The sequence below is a fragment of the Dromiciops gliroides genome, chromosome 3 (genome assembly GCF_019393635.1).
Source record: "Dromiciops gliroides isolate mDroGli1 chromosome 3, mDroGli1.pri, whole genome shotgun sequence".
NCBI classification, from domain to species: Eukaryota; Metazoa; Chordata; class Mammalia; order Microbiotheria; family Microbiotheriidae; genus Dromiciops; species Dromiciops gliroides.
Genome location: NC_057863.1, coordinates 520,397,385 through 520,414,643, shown reverse-complemented (window position 1 = coordinate 520,414,643; position 17,259 = coordinate 520,397,385). Strand labels below are relative to the sequence as shown.

Here is a 17,259-nt window from a genome sequence, read left to right as displayed (position 1 = left end):
AGTTCCACTTCCCCATTCTGCCACCCCACTGTATCCCTAACATCATAATACAAAGATAAATTCCATTTTGAAATATTTATCCTAAATTCAAATGCAGATTTATTGGGAAGTTTTCCCAAATCTTCTTGAGTTATACTTATGCAGTCAAAAATTGTTCCCTCCCTCATTTCTCATTCCAAGCCTCGGTGCAAGTCAATGTCCATAGATAAGAAAAAAAAGCAACCTTATTTCAAATTTATACAATAGCTTTGGCTCAATATAATTCTTTGAGTTGATTTCTTTAAAAATAAGAACATTTGGGGCAGCTAGGTGGCGCAGTGGATAGAGCACTGACCCGGGAGTCAGGAGTACCTGAGTTCAAATCCAGCCTTAGACACTTAACACACACTTACTAGCTGTGTGACCCTGGGCAAATCGCTTAACTCCAATTGCCTCACTAAAAAAAAAAAAAAAAAAAAAGAACATTAAATTTCTTTGAGGATAGAACCCCTCTCACTGGTAATAAACCAGACTCTAGTCACCACTCTAATAACTGAAAAGACCTGAAAAAGTTAAGGAATTTCCCAATGCTCACTCAATTCTTGGTTAAATAACTCATTTAGTATCAATTCACAACTCACGTTAAGGCAGATTTGCAGTGAATGGTGGTAGTAAAATGACTTCAGAATGGTGGCTTTTTAAAAAATGGCAGCCATGCAACAGAGGGGATAGAGTATTAGATCCGAAGTCAGGAAGACCCGAGTTCAAATTTGGCCTCAGACAATTACTAACCAGTTCTGTGACCCTGGGAAAGTTGTTTAACTTCTTTGACCTTCAGTTTCCTCATTTGTAAAATGGGAATTATACTAACATCACCTACACAGTTGTTGTGAAAACAAAATGAAATATTTGTAAAATGCCCATTAAATCTTAAAGCACTACATAAATACAACTTATTGTTTTTATTACTGAAAATGTCAAAAAATATTGAAAATCATATAAATGATCTAACAATAAGTATGAGAAAGGGGTTGGGAGAGTGAAGCTTTTAAAGAAAGATCATCAAAGATTTTTAAAAAAAAAACATTCATTATTTGGAGAAAGTTTAAAAATTATTTTAAAATTTTAATCAGAAAAAAAGTTCTTTCATTTTAAAAATATTTTTATTTGAGTAAAATATTTGTTTCACTCAAAAAGTGTCTATGGCTTTTTATCTCAAACACTCTCCTTTCTAACCTATTCCTCATTATACATGTGAAACTCATAACATTATATGCTAAGACCCAGAAAGGACCTTAGAGATAGATCATCTGGTCCAAGAACCTCATATTTCAGAAACTGAGGCCCAAAGTAGTTCAGTGACTTGCCTAAGTTTACAGAGGTCATAAGAAGCAGAACTATGATTTAAATGCAGGCCCTCTGACCCCTTGGTCCTCTATGCCTTGCCATTTCTTATAATTTCCACAAAATACTCTAGTTCACATGGGTCTTCTTTATCTTCTGACAACTTCTTTGTCAGTTCTAATGATTGAGGGTTAACTGTACATACAGTTTATTTTTTAAAAAGTTTATGGTTTAAATGGTTTGTTGAAAAGTCATTCGATTGAATTAAAGTCCTTTTTTAGCTCTAACATGGCATTAATATGTAGAGTCTTACATTCTGTAAATTGAACTGCAACTGCTGCTTGTAGGGAGCAAATTCCTGAGCCAGTTCATATCCTTCATGGTAAAAGGTGAATAATCCCTGAAGGAAGGATAAAAGCTGTAAGGACAAAAAGAAAGGTCTCATAAATACATTGAAAACATCAATGGCTAAAATGCCCATGACCTGAGCCCCAAAGATTCCAATGCCAAGTATAAACCCTAATGAGGATAAGAACAACAAGAAAGGTTCTTTATATACCCAAAGTATTCTTAGCAGTACTTTCTGTAGCAAAGAGCAGCAAAATACATGTCCATTGACTAGAGAGTGGTTAATCAAATTAGGGTACATGGAGATTACAATGCAATACAATAAGAAGTGATACCGATGAAGAATTCACAAGAAGCATGGGAAGAAATACATGAACAGCTCCAAAGTGAAGTAAGTAAAACCAAGAAAACATAGTACATAACGATAACAACAATGTAAATAAATAAAAGGAACAAGAAAACAATCCAAACTGAATGTGTCTATCAGTAAACAGGCATTCATTAAGTGCTTACTGTGTGAAATTATACTGAGCAAGTTTGAACTAGGATAATAAGAAGGAATCTTCCTACTTCGTTTTCTGTTTTTGTTTTTTACACAGAGATAGGGAAACTTGAGTGTGGAGCACTGCATACAACATCAGAGTTGGTTCATATACTGGTTAGTTTTGCTAAACTGAGCTGAAAGAAGAGGGATAAAGTGAAAAACGTAGGCAATGTAAAAGCAAAATATACCAATATTCTTTTAAAGAGAAAATGCTGTCTTTGAAGGCATCACAGGTTAAGTGAAACAGGAAATGGATCCTGCCAATTCCCTTGTGTCAAGCGAAGGTTGTCTCCTAAAACGGGAGATGATATAACTATGAAGCTGTAGCTATGAGAAACTGATTTTCATCTCCTTTTTGGTGATAGCTGTGTTACTTAGTATGCCTCAGCACTGGGACTGACTATGATCATGATACTCATAGGATAACTACTCTTCCCTTGAACTTAAGTGCCCAATTAAGTTAAAGCTCTGTCCCAAACAATGAGCTTATTTTAGGATTTCTGTCTTATATAATACTGGTTTTGATGTTGTTTATTTTGCCTTAAAGACAAAATATTCATGTACTCTTTAGTCTGGCCAAACCAGATTTCAAATTGTACCTCTACTTAAGACATTCCATAGTCTGACTCTTTACAATGACTTTTCCGTACTCTTTCCCCATCTCCACCCAGGAGAATTCCTATTGTCTTTCAAAGGTTAGCTCAAACCTCACCTTCTCAATGAGATCTTTATTGATTATCTCAATAACTGCTAGTACCTTCTCTCTACCCCACAAATTACCTTGAATTTATCACACACACACACACATATTTCATAAGAAAGGCAGAATGGCATAATGGCTAGAGAACTGGTCTTAAAACCAAGAAGGCTTAAATTCAAATACTGCCTCCAACACATATTGTCTACATATTCTTGGAGCACATCATTTAACTTTTTGGTAGTCTAGGTAGCACTCTAGAAAAATCATAAATTGCAAAGAAGATGCAAACCTGCCAAGGTAGAAGATGCTTCCTTCCCCAAGAGTTACCTATACCAAGGAAATCACAGATCCAGTCCCTGTCTCTATCCTATATTGTATTTATACTTCTTTGTGTACATGTTGTCTGCCTCTATAAAATGTAAGTCCCTTGAAGATGAGATTATTTGATTTAATGTATTCCTAGACTAGTGTAATGCTTGGCATGCAGTTGGTGCTAAATAAGTGCTTGTTGATTGCTAAGTGCCTACTATGTGCCAGGAACTGTGCTAAGTGCAAAAGCCCTGCAATTTAGTTGGTAATTTCTATTTGTGATGTCCTTGGTAGGTTGGCTACTCCCTCAATTACAAACAAAGGATACAAAGAAAAAGAAATAGTCCCTGCCCTCAAGGAGCTTATAATCTATTTGGCAGAATCAACATATGCATAGAAGTACATGCAAAATTTATACAAAAATGACATTAGAGGGGGCGGCTAGGTGACACAGTGAATAAAGCACGGGCTCTGGATTCAGGAGGACCTGACTTCAAATCTGGCCTCAGACATTTGACACTTACTAGCTGTGTGACCCTGGGCAAGTCACTTAACCCTCACTGCCCTGCAAAAACAAAACAAAACAAAAATTATATTAGAGAAAGGGGTGAAAGACAAAAGTCTAAAGTTAAGGACAGTTTGTTAAAATAGGACAGAAATTCAGGGGGCACAAGGAAGATAGGGAAACAGCAGGTTACAGACACTTAATTGGTAAGGTTGACATAAATGGGTACAAATGAGCAGAGAGGCAAGAAATGAAGCTTTGGCCTACCCTACACAGAAGTATAGAGGTACTAGAGATACTAAGTAGAAACATAAGGCAGTAGATCGTCACACTCTTTATAGCAGCAAAGAAGTGGAAAGTGCAGGTGGAGAGTATTTGAACTAAATGAGAAAAGGAGACAGTCAATAAGTAAGTTAATTTGACCCATTAAAATGGTGGATGCTCTTTGGAGGATTTGTGCTAAAATGTGAAAAAGAATAATACAGAATGGGATGGTGCCAAGTGCTTTTTATCAGTATTAACAGAGGAAAGAAGCCAAACACTAAAAAAAAAAAAAAATCACTGATTGAAATCACTAACTAAATTGCATGGCTTCTTTTTTCTCCACAAGTCCAGAGAAAGTCTCAATTTCTATAAGTGTTCTGTTGCTACTTACTATGTACAAAACTGAACTCATCTTCTTCTTTCCAAAGGAGCTACTCTTCCCAATTTCTATTAAGGACACCAATACCCTTCTAGTCACAAAAATTTGGAATCAACTCTGATGCTGACTCTCAATCACCTGCCAACTCCTATTAATTCTACCTTCATAACTCCACATATTTAAATCCTTAGCCTCATTCAAAGCTTGGCTCATGTTCCAAGTCCAACACACTGTTGTTGTTTTTAAGCCATTCTGTTGCATCCAACTCTTCGTGACTCTATTTGGGGTTTTCTTGGCAAAGATACTGGAATGGTTTGCTACTTTCTGCTCCAGCTCATTTTACAGATGAGAAAACGAAGCAAACATAGTTAAGTGACTTGTCCAGGGTCACATAGCTAGTAACTGTCTAAGGCCAGATTTGAACTCAGGTATTCCTGATTCCAGTGCTCTATCTACTGTGCCACCTGGCTGCTCTACTCCAACATGAGGGCTTCCTGATTCACCCAGCTTATATCTGTTTTGTATATGTTTTGCATATTTATACGCACATTTCAATTAACGGGATGAAGGCTCCTTGAGAGAAGAGAGTTTTATTTTTTGGTATTTATATCCTCAGCTAAGTGCCTTGCACATAGTAGATACATAATAAATGCTTATTTTCTTTTCTTCACTCACATTGCCAACTACCCTAGTTCAGGGTTCACCTTTTACCTGGAGTAACATAATACCCTCTAATCCAGCTTCTAACCATATTATTTCACCAAAATTGCTCTCTCCAAAGTTACCAATGATCTCATTACCCAATCCAATGGCTTTTTCTCAATCCTCTTTCTCCTTGACCTCTTCTCAACCTTCTACGCAGTTGATCACCCTCTCTTCCTTGGCATTCTCTTCTCTCTAGGTTTTTGGGACACTATTCTCTCCTGATTTTCCTCCCATCTATCAGACCACTCTTTTTAGGTCTCCTTTGTTAGATCCTCTTCCAGATCATATCCGCTATTGGTATGTGTCCCTTCATGTTCTGTCCTAAGTCCTCTTCTCTTCTCCCTCTATACTAAGTTGGCAACCTAGGTGGTATGCCTGACTCCTCACTATCTCTCACTCCCCATATTTAATGTATTGCCAAGGCTGGTCAATTTCACTTCTGCCTCATCTCTTATATTCCCCCTTCTCTCCTCTGACACTGCCACCACTCTGGAGCAGGCCCTCATCTTGTCATGCCTGTCCTATTGGAATAGTCTTCTAGTGGGTCTGTCTACCTCAAGTCTCTCTCCCCTCTGAACCATCCTCCATTCAGCCAATAAAGTGATTTTCCTAATTGGAGGTCTAATCATGTCACACCCCAGCCACCCTACTCAATAAACCTCAGCGGTTCTCAATTGCTTCCAGGAAAAAAAAAATGTTTGGCATTCAAAGACCTTCATAACCTAGCCCCCTCCAATACTCTGTGGAAATTTATTGTGATTTGGGGACCCTGTCTTTGAGCTGAGATTAAAAAGCCTTAGACCCAGGGACAGCTAGGTGGCAAGGGGCAGCTAGGTGGCACAGTGGCTAAAGCACCAGCCCTGGATTCAGGAGGACCTAAGTTCAAATCTGGCCTCGGAAACTTGATACTTATTAGCTGTGTGACCCTGGGCAAGTCACTTAACCCCCATTGCCCCACGAAATTAAAAAAAAAAAAGCCTTAGGCTCTCAGGGGTTTTTTCTGTTTAAGAGGGGCTGGGACCTCTCCCTCTCCACTTCAGCCGAGCGGAAAAGCCCCGTGGACCTTATAGGACGCCAGGTTGGATGGCTGGGGAAAAAGCCCCAGCTCCCTCCACGCTGAGGGGATCTACCCCAGAAATCCTGGGCTCATCCAGGCCGGTCTCTGACACAGCCTGTGCCAGGTCCCAGGTGAGCAGCAGGAGGCACAGGCCCCTTGAGCCCTGGGTATGGTCGAGCCCCCCAGCTGCAGCCCTAGAGGATTAGCTTGGCATGTGCAGGGGCACAGGGAGCCTGAGGTTTATGGGGATAGAAGGATGATATATACCAGGGAGTTAGGCAATGAAGGGGGTTGGAGAAGACAGTGATGGAAAAAGCCGGACAGGGCTGACAGACAGGGGTTCGCAACAGTAAGATGCTTATCGGGGGGTTGGCAAGATTACGGAGCAGGGGGGCTTTTCAGTGAGGGAAACAATGCTAGAAGATGGTCCACTGGTACAGAGAGAGGAGGACTCTAAGAAAGTTGCAGGCGTGGGAAATGAGTTCGTTGGCAAAAAGTTTAAAGGCTGACAGGTTGTAATTTACTTTTGTTATCCTTGTTTCTATATTTAACTCTAAATTTATTCACCTAAATAAACCCTGCTTTGATTATTTAATTAAGAGGCTTCTTAATTGTTTGCTTATCAATTTGGGAGCGGAGCAATGTGGAGAAAATTTTTTAAAGGCCCTAACAGATTGGCTTAGGAAATTAATAGCAGTCAGACAGTCAGCCAGTCAAAAGTCCCCAGATTAGTCCTCCAGTTAGATTAGGCCCCCCCCAGTCAGATTAGTTCCCCCAAGTTTAAAAATATTTTACATTTGGGGGCAGTTAGATGGTGTAGTGGATAGATCACCGGCCCTGGATTCAGGAGTACCTGAGTTCAAATCCGACCTCAGACACTTAATACTTACTAGCTCTGTGACCCTGGGCAAGCCACTTAACCCCAATTGCCTCACTTTAAAAAAAAAAAAAGAAAAAAAATTTTACATTTGAATGGCAACCACGAAGGGACTTACAGCCCAATTATAGTTTTTCTAAACTTATAATTTTTCATGTAAATATAATTTTTATATAAGGTCAGTTCTATAATTTTTCAGATTAGATATAGTTAATAATAATTAATTTTTTTTTTTTACAATTCTTATACCTTAGTAACCAACATGGACACTGACTTCTTGACGGTTTCATAAACAAGACACTCTTCCTCTCAGCTCCAGGTATTTTATCTAACTCCTATGCCAGGAATGCTCTCCCTCCCTTGTCTCTGCCTACTGACCTACCTGGCTTCCTTTAAATCCAATTAGAATCCTATCTTCTTCAGGAAGCCCTTCCCAACCCTGCCCCTTTAATTCTCATGCTTTCCTTCTAAGCTTGTTTGTATATATGTTTACTTGTTTTCTCCCCCATTAGATTGTAAGCTCCTTGAGGGCAGGCATTATCTTTTGTCTCTTTTAGTATCCCCATCTATTAGCCTGGTGCCTGGCACATAGCGATGACTGACATTTTGGAGAGTCAGTATGGTTTGGTGTAAAGAATACAGGTCTCAGGTCAGTAGGCCTGGATTCAGATTTCATCTTATGTTTGTTGCCTGATGACCCCGGGTATATCACTTGGTCTCTCTGTGCCTCAGTTGCCTCATTTATGATATGATGGGGTTGGAATCGATGGCCTCTGAGGTCTCTTCTTGCTCTAAATCTATGATCCTAAGATCTTGCTTCAAGGTTCAGCTTAAGATGGAGCCTTCTTTGATACCAAGACACTATATTGATTTCATCTAACCATCCCTGATAATCTAATACTCATTTTAATTAAGCGAATAAGCACCTAGTGTGTGCAGTGTACTTCCTGCTCAAGAGCTTCTCAGATGTCTTATTTTCCTTCAGGGCTCAGTTCAGAGAGCCAAAATATAAAAATATTTTCTTACTCTTTTAATTGTGCTACAGTACATTATGTGAACCTCTCCTCTTGTCCTATTCCCTATCCTAAACCACTCCCCGCCCCTTCATATGGGGATTCTTGACTGGACCCCACCCCCACCCCCAAAGAGATCTGTGGATAGATCACAGCAGTTACTTGACCTTGGAGGGGGAAACAATTACATCTTTATTTTCATTAACTTCAAATTGGAAGTTAGGATTTCCTTCAATTATGAATGTATCCAGGGAGCAGCTAGGTGACACAATGGATAAAGCACCAGCCCTGGATTCAGGAGGACCTGAGTTCAAATCCAACCTCAGACACTTGACACTCACTAGCTGTGTAACCCTGGGCAAGTCACTTAGCCCTCATTGCCCTGCGCCACCCTCCCCCCCCAAAAAGTAATTATGAATGTAACCAGCAAAAAATATTCTGAGAAGAGGTCCATATGCTTTGAGAGAATGCAGGAGAGGGACATGATGCACCAAAAGATTAAGACCTTTGTCCTAGTAGAATGCAAGGTCTTCTAGGGGAGAGACTGTGGCCTTTTTTCCAAACTTTCTATCTCTGGTGACAAACATGGTACATATCCTCAGGAAATTAACATGGGATGTGGAAGGAGATAGATACGCAATAAATGGAACTTGAATCATTTTTCATATATAGAATGAATCCTGTCTTTTCATTCTCCTTGGGGAAAATAACAAGCCTTATGCTTCAATTGGTAGATAAACTATAATTTCTAGCAAATAAATATAGATTGTACTTCTAAGTACAAAAATAATTTTGCTTTTTTCTTCTTGTTGGTTGTCAACTATTCAAAAATTATTTTGGTTCTGGAGAAGGGAATGGTTTTAACTGCTTATCTGGTTTCCTAAAAAGTTTTATTGATGTTTTTTCTCCTCTTATGTGACTCTTATAGAACTATAATTACCCGAATTGAGTGGAATTGCATTACTTATGAATAACATTTTAAGGGTTGTATTCCATTAGGAACTTTTTTGCATTACTCAATACATGAAAGTTTATAGCTATTACTGAACATTAGATATAATACTGTTAACTAAGATAACACTCCTTTCAGCTATACAAGTTTGTCAAAATACACACACATATACACACACACACAAACATGTATTTCACCTAGATGCACAAATGTAGCCTGTATAAATCAAACTGTTGCTTTAAAATTTATTTTGGTTTAAAGAAACTCATGTAATAAACACAGAACTATGCAGATGGGTAAAAAATAAAACCAAAGTATACATCCAGTAAAAGCTTACTAGTCATAATACTGAAATATTCTTTGTAGTTTTCACAAGTTCCAATACACAATTCCCTACTCCATCTAAGGAAGTTGTCGGAGATATTACTATAGTGTCCTCTGAGGCAGAAATGAAAATATTAAAGAATGTTTTGAAGAAAACCTAGAAGAAACCTTTTCATCAAAACACCAAATGTCCTGAGACTCAATATTTCTTTACATTCGAGAGCTGAATAGATGAGAAGCAAAGAAAGATAATATCATAGCAATGTAAGGTTTAGGAAAAGCACTAAAAATCCTCAATAATGGTAATCTACCATCCTTTGTTTCTCTAGACTTTGGCTATCATGTTCTGCTCGAGTTCTCTAGATGCAGAGGCATTTTTCAGAAAGTAGATAATAGTATAGAAAAATGACTTTCTTTTCTCCAGGTGCCTTTGGGGTTCTATTTCTGACACCCACACTATGCACTTTGGATGTCCACGTTACACATGTTGTTCAATGGCTCTACCCTACACTGAGTCTAATAAAATAATTTACTAAGAAATTTCAATATGAATTAAAAACACATTCCCCCATATGTTCTGACTAAAAGTACATCTCAGGAATGGCATGCCTTTAAGCACTTAGTAGCTGCGAGACCCTGGACAAATCACTTAAAGTCTTTCAGTTTCTATTTCCTCAAGTGTAAAATGAGGAAAATGATAATTGCAACTACCTTATAGGATTGTTGTGAGAATTAAATGAATTAACATATGTAAAGTATTTTGCAAACCTGAAAGTACTATATATAGATGCTAGCTATTATTGTCATTATTGTTATTTTTATATTGTTCATCTCTCCATTTTAGCAGATAACATAAAAAAACTAAAAAGTTTGTGTATTTCAACTTGAGTCAATATTTATTTTTTAAATTAAATCTATATTGAAGGGCTTGCCAGAGAGTTTCATTCAATTCAAAAACAAATTTTAAAATGATAATATAGAAATATGAATGCTCACAGAATATATAGGTTTGTTTGGTTTATCAGTTTTCTAGCTAATAAAGTTCATTGAAACAATGGCCACAAGATGGCAGCAAAGTAAAATGTTTAGGAGCTCATTTTGTCCTTCACTGATAGAACTAAATAGGATCAAGTGATGATTTTGTATTCACATGCTAAACATGGCTCATAATATTCCTTAAATTACCACGGAACTATGGCCCAGAATCCCCTCCCCCCAAAAAACAAAAAAACAGGGTGACCTGCCATTTTTTTTTCCACTGAAGAGAAGCCCCAAATATATCAAATTACAAGGATAAATGGAAGCATCAAGTACATTAAGCAGGTAGGTGGTTCAGTGGATATAGCACCAAACTTGGAGTTAGGAAGAACTGAGTTCAAACAAGACCTCAGATACTTACTAGCTGTGTGATTTGGGGCAAGTCACTTAATCTCTGTCTGATTCATTTGCAAAATGAAAATAATAACAGCACCTAACTTGAAGGATTGTTGTGAGGATAAAATGACATATTTGTTAAAAGCCTTGCAATCCTTAAAGTGCTATATAAATACTAGCTGTTATTATTAGATTCAACTTTTTTGGCAGACATTTCAATTAGACAGTTATTATACACACGCAAATATGTCATATATGTATGACATGATTTACAAAGTACTGTGGAGGATTTTTTTTTTGAGGGAGGTGTGTCCAATTAGAGTTCTACCATTACAGATCTATAATTACTTTCTAATTTATAATCATGAGAGATTCCTAATTCACTGAGTACAACAAACTAGCTATATATAGGATAAATTGGAAATAACTAAAAGAGAGAAGGTATTAGAATTAAAAAGGTTAATTCCTTAAAATCACTAAGTCAAATCACATCTTCCATCATTACCCTGCCAACTTCCAGTTACTAATTCACATTTATATTACACATCATATAAAAATCCTGTTGAGAAAGATGTCCTATTATTCTACCTGATGCACTCTATGTTCTAGCCAATGCAGATGACTTACTATTCCCTGAATATGACATTCCATCTCCTTCTTTTACACAGGCTGTCCCCAATACTGTCTCGCGCTCTCTCTCTTCATCCAACTTTTGAAACCTTGGTTCCCTTCAAGGATCACCTAAAATGCTTCTTTCCTCAACAAGTTTTTTTCTTGATGAAATTAGTTAGTGTTCTTCCAACTAAATAATTTTTATCTCTTATCTATTGATAATATATAATCTATATCTATCTATGCACATGCTGTTTTCTGCCATATTATCTCCCACTGTAGAAGGTAGGTTGCTAGATGGCAGGTCCTATATCCTTTTAATTTTATATCCCCACTACTTGGTACACTGCAAATGTGTAATAAATACTTATTCGTTGGAATTGAATTCATAAAGATAACCTCAAATACTATGAAGTGGTGTAATAACTGTCAACTTGATTCCATGAGCAATTTCATTTAGCATTGATCCTGTGTCTCTAAATAAACTTTGGTGTTCTAGAGGTCCTTGTCTTCTGAGAGCTTATGTTTTAAGATAACTCATATATTGATTCACGCATTCATACAACATTTGCTGACTATCTCCAATAAACAACTGTAACTGTACCTAGGCAGATACTCAAGGATGATGATCCGTTTTCTGATCTATAGCTCTAGGTGTGAAAAAAGGCATAATGAAATAGCTACAGCCTGGCTGATGCTCATATTTAAACTGTGTCAATATTTTAACAGTTTGTGAGCTAGAATAATTTAAGGAGGCAATGTGTTCGTTTCAGTCACTCAAGCGTATGGAGAAAAAATTGGGGAGCAAGGTAGAAAGAAAGGAAAAACATACAAAGTGAATAGTAAGGGGGTTAAACAGAAGTGGAATGCAGTGCAGCCAGGGAAAGAAGGAATTGTCAAGTCACCTGTTATTAAAGGATCAATACAAAAGCCTCTAAACTGAGCTCTGTAGAAACGCATTTTTTTTTTTTTGGAACAGTAGCAAACTCAGTTGATAAAAGACTAAATAAGAGTTTGGAAAATGGAAGCAAATAGTTCAGAAAGGCATCAAAGTATAATATAAAACCCAACTGAACTGAGAGTCCTAAGATTAGAGAGTGGTATGGTAGAAAAACAAAGCACACACTAGAAAAAGGAGACCAGGGTCCTTATCCCAGCTCTCCCACTAACTAGCTGTGTGGTCTCAGACAAATCACTTGACCTTTTTGGGCAGCACTCTCCCTCTGTGAAATGAGAGAGTAAGAAACAGTACTTGAACTCTAAGGATCATTACATTTCTGACAGCCTATGCTGCTAAGAGTTTTACCAAGCCTAAAGTCAGAAACAATGGTGAGGAGTCAAGTATGATCAGTTATGTCAAGGGAAAGAAAAGATCAAAGGAGCAAATATTCGAGAAAAATCGTAGCCTCAGCACTGAAAAAAAGTGATACTCATTGAGATCTGTTTAGCAGAGTTAGAAAATCAAAGATGAAAGTAAAAAAAAAAAAGTTGAGGTTGAATGCTATGGCTAAGGAGTAGCAGTAGTGAAGGAAGAAGTGATCAAATTACACTAATTAGGTCCAATACAAATTTAAACTATCTAATCTTAAATGGACCCTCACTATAGCAAGGTAATGCTTCCCCACAGAAGTTGTTCCAAATTTTCTCTTTTCCCTTTGAGCCTCCCACTCCACATCACATCATACTCCCACCTTGTTAGAAGAGAGGGTTATTACTTCTATTATACTAAGAAGTAGAGACCATTTGCTATGAGTTTCCTCTTTGCCTCCATGAAATCCCCCATTTTCTCCTCTTTTATTTCAATCTCTTATGGTGTGGTGGTTCTTCTTTCCAACAATACCAACCTCCCTCCCTGTACTCCATATCCCAACCGTTTCTATCTCTTCAGACAGTCCTGCAATTGTTTGACCTTGTCTTACCTGCATAAGAGCCTCATTTCCCCCTTTTCATTTTAGATGAGACAAGGTAAATCTAACAGGATGAGTGAGTATGCATGGATTGCAATCTATAGGACTAATCTTTTTACATTATATCTTCCCAAAATCACACTCTTCTAAACTTCCCTTTTTTAAAAATTTAGGATATCACGATACTTTTAAACACATTCAAGTTAATACCTTCAGTATCATCTTCAGTGCCATCTCATTGTCATCTTCACCTCACTCTTTCACCCCTCTTAACCAATTAGTGTCCAATTCTTGTCATTTCTACCTCAGTACTTCTCTCTATTCACACAACCACTACTTTAATTATGTCCCTCATCACCTTCTACCTGCATCATTGCAACAGCCTTCTAACTGGTCTCCCTGCCTCAAGTCTCTTCCCATTCCAATGTATCCAAAGTCAATTTCCCATTCTCTCTCACTTCATATATTTAATCAAATGCAATTAATGTCATTTCTATTTCCACAACATCTCTGGAACCTATTTCTTTTCTACTCATATAACATCTACTCTAGTTCAGGCCTCATCAAAATTCTCACCTGGAGTATTTCCTAACTATTATCCTTGGGGCACTCACCTTTCCAGTAGATCCTTCCACACAGCTGTGATGTGAGTTTCCTAAAACATAGGGCTGACCATGTCAATTCCCTATTCAGTAAACTCTAGTCATTCTTTATAGATTAGTGGATGAAAGGTTTCATCTTTACCCATTCTTTCAAAATGTATATTTTTCTGTAAGTTCTAAAATGTATCTTATTTAAATTAGTACAATTGGAGACATATGTCATTTCTAAAATAAGTAAATATACACATTTGGGGCAAGTGCTCAATATTTTTTTTACTAATAGGATGCATGACCAAAAAGGGTTTAATGTACTTTAGATGACAACATTCAGCTATTACAGCTGGTTATAGTCACAGTCACCTGAGGCCTCTTCTTTATCATTATTTCTTTAAGTCAAGGAAAAAGAAATATGGACATTTTGGAGAAGAAGATGATTTTCAATTCAATTCACTTCAAGTCTTTGTACCTATTAATAGCAAGTAGAGCATGCTCTCTATTTGTTCATTTCCCCCACAAAAATCCCTGAACATATTAACTCAATTGGTGAATCTAAAAGTAAATGACCCAAATTTGGGAGCTTTGGCACCATAGCAGGTGCTGGGAAATGTTTATGCTGCTCCATTAAAATATAATAAATAGCACAAATTTTTTGAAAAGGGATAAATAGGACAAATGTACACAAGGTTATTAAAAAGGGAATAAAACATGTAACCTAAGAACTGTGAATGAAAATAATGATTTTAAAACTACTTGATTTTGAAGACTCTTCATTAAAGAATACTCATTAAGTTCATATGTATAATCTATATCAAATTGCTTGCCTTCTCAAGGAAGGGGGAAGAGAGAAAGGGAGAGAAGGTGGAAATCAGTGGGGTTTGTTTAAAAAATTTTACATGTAATTGAGAAATGTTTAATGAAATAAATAAAATATGCTGAGAAAAAAGAATATGAATTGTTTCTATTAAATGTACAACTTTCTTTCCCAAATGCTTACAACTCCAGTTTTTTCCTTAAGATAGTCAAAATTTAGATAAATTCAGTGTTATCTCAGTACTATTCTGTTAAGGTTGTTTGTGGAATGGAGGGGGGGGAACTTCATTAGAATAGAAAGAACTGTCACTTTGTTTTAATTGAAGGAATACCTAGTTATCTGAAACAGATGTTGTTTATCTGAAAGTAAAAAACCTATTTCTTATGCAAAATAGCATCCCTTCATAATATATCATCCTTGATACTGACAGTCTCATCAACATGTAAGCACATGTGCCATTTATATATATATATATATATATATATATATATATATATATATATATATTTCTTAGCATTACTTATCACTTGTAAACACAAGAACCTCTGCTTTGGGGTCACCTAAGGCAGGTCAAAGATTTTTCCAAACAATACATCAATTTCTATTTACAAAACTATCTTGAAAATGTAATATATAAATGATAATAACAATAGTATTTTTCTGATATACTGTTTTAAGAACTATTGTTCCTTAAATATTTTCTTAAGCCCATGTAATCTTTAATCACCTACATATGGTAAAGCATTCTATATTTTCTTCAAGCTAACTTATTTGTTCTTAAGTTATATACAAAAATGTTATCTTCAGGTTAAGATTGGAGTATTACTTGCATGTCTTTCATTATCTTACTGAAAATTGGGTATAAATCCCAAGGATGCAGAGAACCTACAAGATTAGAAATGAAAATGAGACTGTGTTGCCAGAAGTCTTCATTTTGGCCAGACAGACTAATAGGAAAATCCAGCAGCCAGGACAAGATTTTGAAAGAAAGAATTTAACATCAATTTCAATTATGAAGTCACAAGAAAGGCATGCTTAGACTCAAAAAAACAGGAGGAAGAAGGCTAGCAAGAGAAGAACCAACAAGTTTCCTTATGATATTCATTTCATAGACTGGTTTTGAGGGGAAAGGCAACTGTCAAATTTCTAAGAAATATTCTTTCTGTTCTCTCAATCTCAATTTCCTCACCTGATAAATAGGGATAATATTTAGAATGCCTTTCCTTACAAGATTATTGAGAAGTTACTTTATAAACCGTTAATCAATGTATTTTAGTGAGCTATTATAATAGATTCACAGAATTTTGGACCTATTATCCCAGAATTCCCTCAATGGAATTCAAGTCTAATCAAGACCACCAAAATGTGATAACCTGAAATGAACAAAAATTTCCACACAAGGTCTGATCAAGGCCTTCTTATTACTGGAAACAGAACCTCTTCAAGATTGCATCAGCTGTTTTTTTTTTTTAAATTGACATACTATAATGATGATCCATATTGATCATGCAATCAACAAAAACCTCCACATAGTTTATCAAACTCTTATCTATTATCATTTAAAAGAGAAGCAAAATTTCCCTACACATTTAATTTTATTAACTTATTTTTTGTTTCCACACTGTGATATCTTTCCTTATACAAACATCACTCTCCATATCCAATTTTTAATCATTTAGGGGTTATCCCCTCCTTCCTACTGGTAATTCTGTGGCCTTCCATCACCTCCAGAAAAAGGGTAAGATAAGAGCATAGTATAAAACTTGAGTATTTGAAAGTAACATTTTTAAAAAATATATAAATATTCTATATATTTCATCATATCAAAATTACTATATATTTAGTTCCTTGTTAGTCACTCATAAAATGTGGTGTGAGAAGAATATCAATTTAATCACCAAAATTAAGATTTGTGAATTACCTTACATTTTCTTTCTTTATTGCTATTCCCTATCTCATAGAATTTGAGACAAAATTTCCCCTCACTCACTCTCCTCTCATTCGCTCCATTTTTCTCTCCTTCCTTATAGTCTAATAACTAAATTTAAGAATGCTGAAAAAACATAGTACGAGGTATATCATATAGATATATGCCACATTGGGCTATAGTAGAATGATGAATATGAAGGAAAATCCTAAGAATAAAATAAACATAGAAATAACCACTTTACCTTGCATTGGCTTAGAAATTGAATAGGCTTCATAAGAAAGTTATAGAGACCACTAACACTAATGAAAACAGGCAGCTAGGTGGTACAGTGGATAGAGCATCAAGTCTGGAGTCAGAAAGACCTGAGTTCAAATCCAGACCCAGGAACTTACTACCTGTGTGATCCTGGATAAGTTACTGAAACTTGCTGGCCTCAATTTCCTCATCTGTAAAATAAGCTAGAGAAGGAAATCACAAACCACTCCAGTATCTGTGGCAAGAAAACCCGAGTCACAAAGAGTTAGACATGACTAAAATTGACTAAACAACAACAAAACACTCATAGATGCACATTTTTTCACATATGCAATAGAAGTTGCACCCTTTGTACATGCACAAATATGTATATATATATATATATATATGCATGTGTGTGGGGGTACACACACACACACACACACACACACACACACACACACACACACACACACACACACAGCATAA

At 36.5% G+C, this 17,259-nt stretch overlaps 1 protein-coding gene across 1 annotated transcript in view; it reads right to left on the bottom strand.

Annotated features, from left to right (window-relative positions):
• Window positions 1-17,259, bottom strand: part of ARHGAP42 (Rho GTPase activating protein 42) — a 401,124-nt gene that overhangs the window by 98,393 nt on the left and 285,472 nt on the right. The window contains exon 7 of the mRNA XM_043997378.1: window positions 1,637-1,741. Coding sequence (XP_043853313.1) covers window positions 1,637-1,741 — 105 coding nt within the window. The remainder of the gene's footprint in view (window positions 1-1,636; window positions 1,742-17,259) is intronic.